The 12,044-nt window shown below is 53.0% G+C and overlaps 1 protein-coding gene across 1 annotated transcript in view; it reads left to right on the forward strand.

Moving 5' to 3' along the window:
- The window catches only part of LOC140417930 (lipid transferase CIDEB-like), a 59,401-nt gene extending 47,857 nt beyond the window's left edge, over positions 1 to 11,544 (forward strand). Inside the window, exons 3-4 of the mRNA XM_072501361.1 lie at positions 9,559 to 9,746; positions 10,655 to 11,544. Coding sequence (XP_072357462.1) covers positions 9,559 to 9,746; positions 10,655 to 10,769 — 303 coding nt within the window. The 3' untranslated portion in view covers positions 10,770 to 11,544. The remainder of the gene's footprint in view (positions 1 to 9,558; positions 9,747 to 10,654) is intronic.
- The last annotated feature ends 500 nt before the right edge of the window (positions 11,545 to 12,044 follow it).

The raw sequence follows: 12,044 nt of genomic DNA on the forward strand, positions 1-12,044 counted from the left end.
CCGTGCTGTACCTATCCTGGGAGTGTTTGATGGGGACAGTGTAGATGGAGCTTTACTCTGTACCTAACCCGTGCTGTACCTGTCCTGGGAGTGTTTGACGGGGACAGTGTAGATGGAGCTTTACTTTGTATCAAACCCCGTGCTGTACCTGTCCTGGGAGTGTTTGATGGGGACAGTTTAGAGGGAGCTTTACTCTGTATCTAACCCGTGCTGTACCTGTCCTGGGAGTGTTTGATTGGGACAGTGTAGATGGAGCTTTACTCTGTACCTAACCCGTGCTGTACCTGTCCTAGGAGTGTTTGATGGGGGACAGTGTAGATGGAGCTTTACTCTGTATCTAACCCGTGCTGTACCTGTCCTGGGAGTGTTTGATGGGGACAGTGAGAGGGAGATTTACTCTGTATCTAACCCCGTGCTGTACCTGTCCTGGGAGTGTTTGATGGGTACAGTGCAGAGGGAGCTTTACTCTGTATCTAACCCGGTGCTGTACCTGTCCTGGGAGTGTTTGATGGTGACAGTGTAGAGGGGGCTTTACACGGTATCTAACCCCGTGCTGTACCTGTCCTGGGAGTGTTTGATGGGGACAGTGTAGAGGGAGATTGACTCTGTATCTAACCCCGTGCTGTACCTGTCCTTGGAGTGTTTGATGGGGACAGTGTAGAGTGAGCTTTACTCTGCATCTAACCCCGTGCTGTAGCTGTCCTGGGAGTGTTTCATCGGGACAGTATCGAGTGAGCTTTACTCTGCATCTAACCCCGTGCTGTAGCTGTCCTGGGAGTGTTTGATGGGGACAGTTTAGAGGGAGCTTTACTCTGTATCTACCCCGTGCTGTACCTGTCCTGGGAGTGTTTGATGGGGACAGTTTAGATGGAGCTTTGCTCTGTACCTAACCCGTGCTGTACCTGTCCTGGGAGTGTTTGATGGGGGACAGAGTAGATGGAGCTTTACGCTGTATCTATCCCGTGCTGTACCTGTCCTGGGAGTGTTTGATGGGGACAGTGTCGAGGGGGCTTTACTCTGTATCTAACCCCATGCTGTCCCTGTCCTGGGAGTGTTTGAAGGGGACAGTGAAGAGGGAGATTTACTCTGTATCTAACCCCGTGCTGTTCCGGGCCTGGGAGTGTTTGATGGTGAATGTGTAGAGGGAGCTTTACTCTGTATCTAACCCCGTGCTGTAGCTGTCCTGGGAGTGTTTGATGGGGACAGTGTAGAGTGAGCTTTACTCTGCAGCTAACCCCGTGCTGCAGCTGTCCTGGGAGTGTTTGATGGGGGACAGAGTAGATGGAGCTTTACGCTGTATCTAACCCGTGCTGTGCCTGTCCTGGGAGTGTTTGATGGGGACAGTGTAGAGGGAGCTTTACTCTGCATCTAACGCCGTGCTGCACCTCTCCTGGGAGTGTTTGATGGGGACAGTGCAGAGGGAGCTTTACTCGGTATCTAACCCCGTGCAGTACCTGTCCTGGGAGTGTTTGATGGGGACAGTGTAGAGCGAGATTTACTCTGCATCTGGCCCCGTGCTGTACCTGTCCTGGGAATGTTTGATGGGGACAGTGTGGAGGGAGCTTTACGCTGTATCTAACCCTGTGCTGTACCTGTCCTGGGAGTGTTTGATGGGGAAAAATGTAGAGGGAGCCTTACACTGTATCTAACCCGTGCTGTGCCTGTCCTGGGAGTGTTTGATGGGGACAGTGTAAAGGGGGCTTTATTCTGTATCTAACCCCGTGCTGTACCTGTCCTGGGAGTGTTTGATGGGGACAGTGTAGATGGAGCTTTACCCCATGCTGTACCTGTCCTGGGGGTGTTTGATGGGGACAGGGTAGAGGGGGCTTTACTCTGTATCTAACCCAGTGCTGTACCTGTCCTGGGAGTGTTTGATGGGGAGAAATGTAGAGGGAGCTTTACGCTGTATCTAACCCTGTGCTGTATCTGTCGTGGGAGTGTTTGATGGGGGGGGGAGCTTTACTCTGTATCTAAGCAGTGCTGTATCTGTCCTGGGAGTGTTTGATGGGGACAGTGTAGATGGAGCATTACTCTGTATCTAACCCGTGCTGTACCTGCCCTGGGAGTGTTTGATGAGGACAGTGTAGATGGAGCTTTACTTTGTATCTAACCCCGTGCTGTACCTGTCCTGGGAGTGTTTGATGGGCACAGGTTAGAGGGAGCTTTACTCTGTATCTAACTCTGTGCTGTCCCTGTCCTGGTAGTGTTTGATGGGGACAGTGTAGAGGGAGCTTTACTCTGTATCTAACCCCGTGCTGTAGCTGTCCTGGGAGTGTTTGATGGGGACAGTGTAGAGGGAGATTTACTCTGCATCTAACCCCGTGCAGTAGCTGTCCTGGGAGTGTTTGATGGGGACAGTGTAGAGGGAGATTTACTGTGCATCTAACCCCGTGCTGCACCTTTCCGGGGAGTGTTTGATGGGGACCGTGTAGAGTGTGCTTTACTCGGTATCTAACCCCGTGCAGTACCTGTCCTGGGAATGTTGGATGGGGACAGTGTAGAGTGAGCTTTACTCTGCATCTAACCCCGTGCTGTAGCTGTCCTGGGAGTGTTTGTTGGGGAAAGTGTAGAGGGAGATTTACTCCGCATCTAACCCCGTGCTGTACCTGTCCTGGGAATGTTTGATGGGGACAGTGTGGAGGGAGCTTTACCCTGTATCTAACCGTGCTGTGCCTGTCCTTGGAGTGTCTGATGGGGACAGTGTAGGGGGAGCTTTACTCAGTATCTAACCGTGCTGTACCTGTCCTGGGAGTGTTTGATGGGGACAGTGTAGAGGGAGCTTTACTCTGTATCTAACCGTGCTGTACCTGTCCTGGGAGTGTTTGATGGGGACAGTGTAGGGGGAGCTTTACTCGGTATCTAATGCCGTGCTGTACCTGTCCTGGCAGTGTTTGATGGGGACAGTGGAGTGGGGGCTTTACTCTGTATCTAACCCCGTGCTGTACCTGTCCTGGGATTGATTGATGGGGACAGTGTAGAGGGAGCTTTACTCTGTATCTAACCCCGTGCTGACCCTGTCCTGGGAGTGTTTGATGGGGACAGTATAGGGGGAGCTTTACTCTGTACCTAACCCCGTGCTGTACCTGTCCTGGGAGTGTTTGATGGGGACAGTGTAGAGGGAGATTTAGTCTGTATCTAACCCAGTGCTGCACCTTTCCTGGGAGTGTTTGATGGGGACCGTGTAGCATGCTTTACTCGGTATTTAACCCCATGCAGTACCTGTCCTGGGAGTGTTTGATGGGGACAGTGGAGAGTGAGCTTTACTCTGCATCTAACCCCGTGCTGTAGCTGTCCTGGGAGTGTTTGATGGGGACAGTGTAGAGGGACATTTACTCTGCATCTAACCCCGTGCTGTACCTGTCCTGGGAATGTTTGATGGGGACAGTGTGGAGGGAGCTTTACGCTGTATCTAACACTGTGCTGTACCTTTCCTGGGAGTGTTTGATGGAGACTGTGTAGAGTGTGCTTTACTCGGTGTCTAACCCCGTGCAGTACCTGTCGTGGGAGAGTTTGATGGGGACAGTGTAGAGTGTGTTTACTCGGTATCTAACCGCGTGCAGTACCTGTCCTGGGAGTGTTTGATGGGGACAGTGTAGAGTGAGCTTTACTCTGCATCTAACCCCGTGCTGTAGCTGTCCTGGGAGTGTTCGATGGGGACAGTGTAGAGGGAGCTTTACGCTGTATCTAACCCTGTGCTGTACCTTTCCTGGGAGTGTTTGATGGGGACTGTGTAGAGTGTGCTTTACTCAGTATCTAACCCCGTGCAGTACCTGTCCTGGGAGTGTTTGATGGGGACAGTGTAGATGGAGCTTTACTCTGTATCTTACCCGTGCTGTACCTGTCCTGTGTGTTTGATGGGGACAGTGTAGGGGGAGCTTTACTCGGTATCTATCCCCGTGCTGGGAGTGTTTCATGGGGACAGTGTAGAGGGGGCTTTACTCTGTACCTAACCCCGTGCTATACCTGTCCTGGGAGTGTTTGATGGGGACAGTGTAGAGGGAGCTTTACTCTGTATCTAACACGGTGCTGACCCTGTCCTGGGAGTGTGTGATGGAGACAGTGTAGAGGGAGCTTTACTCTGTATCTAACCCCGTGCTGTACCTGTCCTGGAGAGTGTTTGATGGGGACAGTGTAGAGGGAGCTTTACTCTGTATCTAACCCCGTGCTGCACTTTTCCTGGGAGTGTTTGATGGGGACAGTGTAGAGGGAGCTTTACTCGGTATCTAACCCCGTGCAGTACCGGGCCTGGGAGTGTTTGATGGGGAATGTGTAGAGGGAGCTTTACTCTGTATCTAATCCCGTGCTGTACCTGTGCTGGGAGTGTTTGATGAGGACAGTGTAGAGGGAGATTTACTCTGTATCTAACCCCGTGCTGCACATTTCCTGGGAGTGTTTGATGGGGACAGTGTAGAGGGAGCTTTACTCGGTATCTAACCCCGTACAGTACCTGTCCTGGGAGTGTTTGATGGGGACAGTGTAGAGTGAGCTTCACTCTGCAGCTAACCCCGTGCCGTAGCTGTCCTGGGAATGTTTGATGGGGACAGTGTAGAGGGAGATTTACTCTGCATTTAACCCCGTGCTGCACCTTTCCAGTGAGTATTTGATGGGGACCGTGTAGAGTGTGCTTTACTCGGTATCTAACCCAGTGTAGTACCTGTCCTGGGAGTGTTTGATGGGGACAGTGTAGAGGGAGCTTTACTCTGCATCTAACCCCGTGCTGTAGCTGTCCTGGGAGTGTTTGATGGGGACAGTGTACAGCGAGATTTACTCTGCATCTAACCCCGTGCTGTACCTGTCCTGGGAATGTTTGATGGGGACAGTGTGGAGGGAGCTTTACGCTGTATCTAACCCTGTGCTGTACATGTCCTGGGAGTGTTTGATGGGGACAAATATAGAGGTAGCTTTACTCTGTATCTAACCCGTGCTGTACCTGTCCTGGGAGTGTTTGATGGGGACAGTGTAGAGTGAGCTTTACTCTGCATCTACCCCCGTGCAGTATCTGTCCTGAGAGTGTTTGATGGGGACAGTGTTGCTGGAGATTTACTCTGTATCTAACCCGTGCTGTAGCGATACTGGGAGTGTTTGATGGGGACAGTGTGGATGGAGCTTTAGTCTGTATCTAACCCCGTGCTGTACCTGTCCTGGGAGTGTTTGATGGGGACAGGTTAGAGGGAGATTTACTCTGTATCTAACCCCGTGCAGTACCGGGCCTGGGAGTGTTTGATGGGGACAGTGTAGAGGAAGATTTACTCTGTATCTAACCCAGTGCTGCACCTTTCCTGGGAGTGTTTGATGGGGACCGTGTAGCGTGCTTTACTCGGTATCTAACCCCGTGCAGTACCTGTCCTGGGAGTGTTTGATGGGGACAGTGTAGAGTGAGCTTTACTCTGCATCTAACCCCGTGCTGTAGCTGTCCTGGGAGTGTTCGGTGGGGACAGTGTAGAGGGAGATTTACTCTGCATCTAACCCGGTGCTGCACCTTTCCTGGGAGTGTATGATGGGGACAGTGTAGAGTGTGCTTTACTCTGCATCTAACCCCGTGCTGTAGCTGTCCTGGGAGTGTTTGATGGGGACAGTGTAGAGGGAGATTTACTCTGCATCTAACCCCGTGCTGTACCTGTCCTGGGAATGTTTGATGGGGACAGTGTGGAGGGAGCTTTACGCTGTATCTAACCCCTTGCAGTACGTGTCCTGGGAGTGTTTGATGGGGAGAAATGTAGAGGGAGCTTTACTCTGTATCTAACCCCGTGCTGTATCTGTCCTGGGAGTGTTTGATGGGGACAGTGTAGAGGGAGCTTTACTCTGTATCTAACCCCGTGCTGTATCTGTCCGGGGAGTGTTTGATGGGGACAGTGTAGAGGGAGCTTTACTCTGTATCTCACCCCGTGCTGTACCTGTCCTGGGAGTGTTTGATGGGGAGTGTAGAGGGAGCTTTACTCTGTATCTAACCCCTGCTGTATCTGTCCTGGGAGCGTTTGATGGGGACAGTGTAGAGGGAGCTTTACTCTGTATCTAACCCCGTGCTGTACCTGTCCTGGAGAGTGTTTGATGGGGACAGTGTAGAGGGAGCTTTACTCTGTATCTAACCCCGTGCTGCACTTTTCCTGGGAGTGTTTGATGGGGACAGTGTAGAGGGAGCTTTACTCGGTACCTAACCCCGTGCAGTACCGGGCCTGGGAGTGTTTGATGGGGAATGTGTAGAGGGAGCTTTACTCTGTATCTAATCCCGTGCTGTACCTGTGCTGGGAGTGTTTGATGGGGACAGTGTAGAGGGAGATTTACTCTGTATCTAACCCCGTGCTGCACATTTCCTGGGAGTGTTTGATGGGGACAGTGTAGAGGGAGCTTTACTCGGTATCTAACCCCGTGCTGTACCTGTCCTGGGAGTGTTTGATGGGGACAGTGTAGAGTGAGCTTCACTCTGCATCTAACCGCGTGCCGTAGCTGTCCTGGGAGTGTTCGATGGGGACAGTGTGGAGTGAGCTTCACTCTGCATCTAACCCCGTGCCGTAGCTGTCCTGGGAATGTTTGATGGGGACAGTGTAGAGGGAGATTTACTCTGCATTTAACCCCGTGCTGCACCTTTCCAGTGAGTATTTGATGGGGACCGTGTAGAGTGTGCTTTACTCGGTATCTAACCCAGTGTAGTACCTGTCCTGGGAGTGTTTGATGGGGACAGTGTAGAGGGAGCTTTACTCTGCATCTAACCCCGTGCTGTAGCTGTCCTGGGAGTGTTTGATGGGGACAGTGTACAGCGAGATTTACTCTGCATCTAACCCCGTGCTGTACCTGTCCTGGGAATGTTTGATGGGGACAGTGTGGAGGGAGCTTTACGCTGTATCTAACCCTGTGCTGTACATGTCCTGGGAGTGTTTGATGGGGACAAATATAGAGGTAGCTTTACTCTGTATCTAACCCGTGCTGTACCTGTCCTGGGAGTGTTTGATGGGGACAGTGTAGAGTGAGCTTTACTCTGCATCTACCCCCGTGCAGTACCTGTCCTGAGAGTGTTTGATGGGGACAGTGTTGCTGGAGATTTACTCTGTATCTAACCCGTGCTGTAGCTATACTGGGAGTGTTTGATGGGGACAGTGTAGATGGAGCTTTACTCTGTATCTAACCCCGTGCTGTAGCTGTCCTGGGAGTGTTCGGTGGGGACAGTGTAGAGGGAGATTTACTCTGCATCTAACCCGGTGCTGCACCTTTCCTGGGAGTGTATGATGGGGACAGTGTAGAGTGTGCTTTACTCTGCATCTAACCCCGTGCTGTAGCTGTCCTGGGAGTGTTTGATGGGGACAGTGTAGAGGGAGATTTACTCTGCATCTAACCCCGTGCTGTACCTGTCCTGGGAATGTTTGATGGGGACAGTGTGGAGGGAGCTTTACGCTGTATCTAACCCCTTGCAGTACGTGTCCTGGGAGTGTTTGATGGGGAGAAATGTAGAGGGAGCTTTACTCTGTATCTAACCCCGTGCTGTATCTGTCCTGGGAGTGTTTGATGGGGACAGTGTAGAGGGAGCTTTACTCTGTATCTAACCCCGTGCTGTATCTGTCCTGGGAGTGTTTGATGGGGACAGTGTAGAAGGAGCTTTACTCTGTATCTCACCCAGTGCTGTACCTGTCCTGGGAGTGTTTGATGGGGAGTGTAGAGGGAGCTTTACTCTGTATCTAACCCCTGCTGTATCTGTCCTGGGAGCGTTTGATGGGGACAGTGTAGAGGGAGCTTTACTCTGTATCTAACCCCGTGCTGTACCTGTCCTGGAGAGTGTTTGATGGGGACAGTGTAGAGGGAGCTTTACTCTGTATCTAACCCCGTGCTGCACTTTTCCTGGGAGTGTTTGATGGGGACAGTGTAGAGGGAGCTTTACTCGGTACCTAACCCCGTGCAGTACCGGGCCTGGGAGTGTTTGATGGGGAATGTGTAGAGGGAGCTTTACTCTGTATCTAATCCCGTGCTGTACCTGTGCTGGGAGTGTTTGATGGGGACAGTGTAGAGGGAGATTTACTCTGTATCTAACCCCGTGCTGCACATTTCCTGGGAGTGTTTGATGGGGACAGTGTAGAGGGAGCTTTACTCGGTATCTAACCCCGTGCTGTACCTGTCCTGGGAGTGTTTGATGGGGACAGTGTAGAGTGAGCTTCACTCTGCATCTAACCGCGTGCCGTAGCTGTCCTGGGAGTGTTCGATGGGGACAGTGTGGAGGGAGCTTTACGCTGTATCTAACCCTGTGCTGTACCTTTCCTGGGAGTGTTTGATGGGGACCGTGTAGAGTGTGCTTTACCCGGTATCGAAACCCGTGCAATACCTGTCCTGGGAGTGTTTGATGGGGACAGTGTAGAGGGAGATTTTCTCTGCATCTAACCCCGTGCTGTTGCTGTCCTGGGAGTGTTTGATGGGGACAGTGTACAGCGAGATTTACTCTGCATCTAACCCCGTGCTGTACCTGTCCTGGGAATGTTTGATGGGGACAGTGTGGAGGGAGCTTTACGCTGTATCTAACCCTGTGCTGTACATGTCCTGGGAGTGTTTGATGGGGACAAATATAGAGGGAGCTTTACTCTGTATCTAACCCGTGCTGTACCTGTCCTGGGAGTGTTTGATGGGGACAGTGTAGAGTGAGCTTTACTCTGCATCTACCCCCGTGCAGTACCTGTCCTGAGAGTGTTTGATGGGGACAGTGTCGCTGGAGATTTACTCTGTATCTAACCCGTGCTGTAGCTATACTGGGAGTGTTTGATGGGGACAGTGTAGAGGAAGATTTACTCTGTATCTAACCCAGTGCTGCACCTTTCCTGGGAGTGTTTGATGGGGACCGTGTAGCGTGCTTTACTCGGTATCTAACCCCGTGCAGTACCTGTCCTGGGAGTGTTTGATGGGGACAGTGTAGAGTGAGCTTTACTCTGCATCTAACCCCGTGCTGTAGCTGTCCTGGGAGTGTTCGGTGGGGACAGTGTAGAGGGAGATTTACTCTGCATCTAACCCGGTGCTGCACCTTTCCTGGGAGTGTATGATGGGGACAGTGTAGAGTGTGCTTTACTCTGCATCTAACCCCGTGCTGTAGCTGTCCTGGGAGTGTTTGATGGGGACAGTGTAGAGGGAGATTTACTCTGCATCTAACCCCGTGCTGTACCTGTCCTGGGAATGTTTGATGGGGACAGTGTGGAGGGAGCTTTACGCTGTATCTAACCCCTTGCAGTACCTGTCCGGGGAGTGTTTGATGGGGAGAAATGTAGAGGGAGCTTTACTCTGTATCTAACCCCGTGCTGTATCTGTCCTGGGAGTGTTTGATGGGGACAGTGTAGAGGGAGCTTTACTCTGTATCTAACCCCGTGCTGTACCTGTCCTGGGAGTGTTTGATGGGGAGTGTAGAGGGAGCTTTACTCTGTATCTAACCCCTGCTGTATCTGTCCTGGGAGTGTTTGATGGGGACAGTGTAGAGGGAGCTTTACTCTGTATCTAACCCCGTGCTGTGCCTGTCCTGCGAGTGTTTGATGGGGACAGTGTAGAGGGAGCTTTACTCTGTATCTAACCCATAACGGAGCTGACTTTCTGTTGCAGAGGGGGATGGTATCATACTCGCTGACTCAGAAACCCAAAAACACTAAAGACATCGCACGAATCACCTTCGACGTCTACAAGCTCAACCCCAGGGATCTCTTCGGCTCCCTCAACATCCGTGCCACCTTTTATGGCCTGTACTCCATGACCTTTGACGTCAGGTGTGTCGGGCCCAAGAAGGTTATCAGGTAAGATGGCACAATGGGTTGGGTGGGGGAGTTGGGGCACCCACTACAAAGGATATGGATGACGCATTCATCCAACGTTTGAACATTGCTGAGAGGCATGTTGCCGAAGCTTTTTGTATTGCACTCAGCAGGACAAACTCAAGAATACCAAATTCGAATGTCTCTACAATTTATACTGCGGGAGAAAAGGATGTTGATTGTCTGAGGAGTTGCCATGGAGAGACGGGGAGCTATTTGCTCTCCAATTAAAAAAAAGGGGCAAGGCTCAAACAGATTCCTTTTGTTTGCAAAGAGAGGGTGCCTGCATATATGCCGCTTACAGCAAACATAAATGAGCCACAGTGCCGCAGGCCTGATTATCTTAAAATCGGTTGTTCGCGCAGCGATTAACCCGTTCGGGATTGTTCAGCAGGTCCTGCCCAGCCGTAGAGTTGCATCCAACAGTGGATGTTTCGGCTTGCGTTTTACAAGCTTGGGGGGGGGGGGGGGAGGGGGGTGCTGGTTGAGTGGCGCCTGCACTCACCCCGTTTGAATGGCCACAGGGACACGCTGTCCAATTCGGTCAGCGAACATCTGGGCCGTACGCCCCACGTATCCAAAGATGCTCCGCGGGAGCAGTGATGAAACAGATATGACACTGAGCCACCGACGGTGGCTTTGGGGCATAGTGAAAGAGGTTGAGAGAGCGTGTTGAAAACAGCAAGACCCCACAAAACCTTCCCAACCGGGAAGAGGGCGGGTGGGAGGCAGCAGCAGGGCTGCTTGCTCAAGCTTTGGCACTGTATGTTAGAGGGATAAATGTCTGCCCCCCCCCCCCCCCCGAGACGCTGCGGGACCATCCTCCTCCTCCCGCCCCACAGTGGTGGCAGTGGACGGACGTGACCTGTGATTTTATGTTACCCCTACAGGGAGATGCTCCGGGTGGCCTCCTCGCTAATGTACGGGATTGGACAGGTCCTCGTGACTGCTTCATCCTTCATCCGACGACTGGTGGAGGGAGGTGACAACATGGAAGAGTGTTAAGACTGATCCAGCTGTTTATACACACATACACACACACAAACGGGCGCACAGATAGACCATAAAATACAGGAACAGGAGTTGGCCATTCAACACCCCCCTGCCATTTATCAAGATCGTGGCGGGGCTGCATGATGGCATAGTGGTTAGCACTGCTGCCTCACGGCACTGAGGTCCCAGGTTCGATCCCGGCTCTGGGTCACTGTCCATGTGGAGTTTGCACATTCTCCCCGTGTCTGCGTGGGTTTCGCCCCCACAACCCAAAGATGTGCAGGGTAAGTGGATTGGCCACGGTAAATTGGAAAAAAATAATAATTGGGTAATCTAAAAACGTTTTTTAAATAGTAAGATCATGACTGATCTGAACCCTCACTCGGTCCACTTTCCTGCCTTCTCTCCGTAACCCTCAATTTCCAAGCTGAATAAAAAGCTGTCGATCTGGGCCTGGAAAATGTTCGAGGACTCGGTCTTCACAGCCACCCAGGGTAAAGAATTCCAAAGATTCATCGCTCTCCGAGGGAAGACATTCTTCCTCAAATTCGCCTTAAACGAGCAGCTCCTTGTCCTGCGACTGTCCTCTGATCCTACACTCTCCCCCGAGCAGGAATATCCTCCCAACATTAACCCTGTCTCACCCCGTAATAATCTTATATGTTTCAATCACCTCTCATTCTGAACTGCAAGGTGCACAGACCCAATTTGTCCAATCTTCCCTCAAGTGGCAGTCCATCCATACCGCGCGCGCGCGCACAGCCAGACGCGCGCGCGCACAGCCAGACGCGCGCGCGCACAGCCAGACGCGCGCGCGCACAGCCAGACGCGCGCGCGCACAGCCAGACGCGCGCGCGCACAGCCAGACGCGCGCGCGCACAGCCAGACGCGCGCGCGCACAGCCAGACGCGCGCGCGCACAGCCAGACGCGCGCGCGCACAGCCAGACGCGCGCGCGCACAGCCAGACGCGCGCGCGCACAGCCAGACGCGCGCGCGCACAGCCAGACGCGCGCGCGCACAGCCAGACGCGCGCGCGCACAGCCAGACGCGCGCGCGCACAGCCAGACGCGCGCGCGCACAGCCAGACGCGCGCGCGCACAGCCAGACGCGCGCGCGCACAGCCAGACGCGCGCGCGCACAGCCAGACGCGCGCGCGCACAGCCAGACGCGCGCGCACACAGCCAGACGCGCGCGCACACAGCCAGACGCGCGCGCACACAGCCAGACGCGCGCGCACACAGCCAGACGCGCGCGCACACAGCCAGACGCGCGCGCACACAGCCAGA

This window comes from Scyliorhinus torazame, chromosome 5 (assembly GCF_047496885.1).
Source record: "Scyliorhinus torazame isolate Kashiwa2021f chromosome 5, sScyTor2.1, whole genome shotgun sequence".
Classification (NCBI taxonomy): Eukaryota; Metazoa; Chordata; class Chondrichthyes; order Carcharhiniformes; family Scyliorhinidae; genus Scyliorhinus; species Scyliorhinus torazame.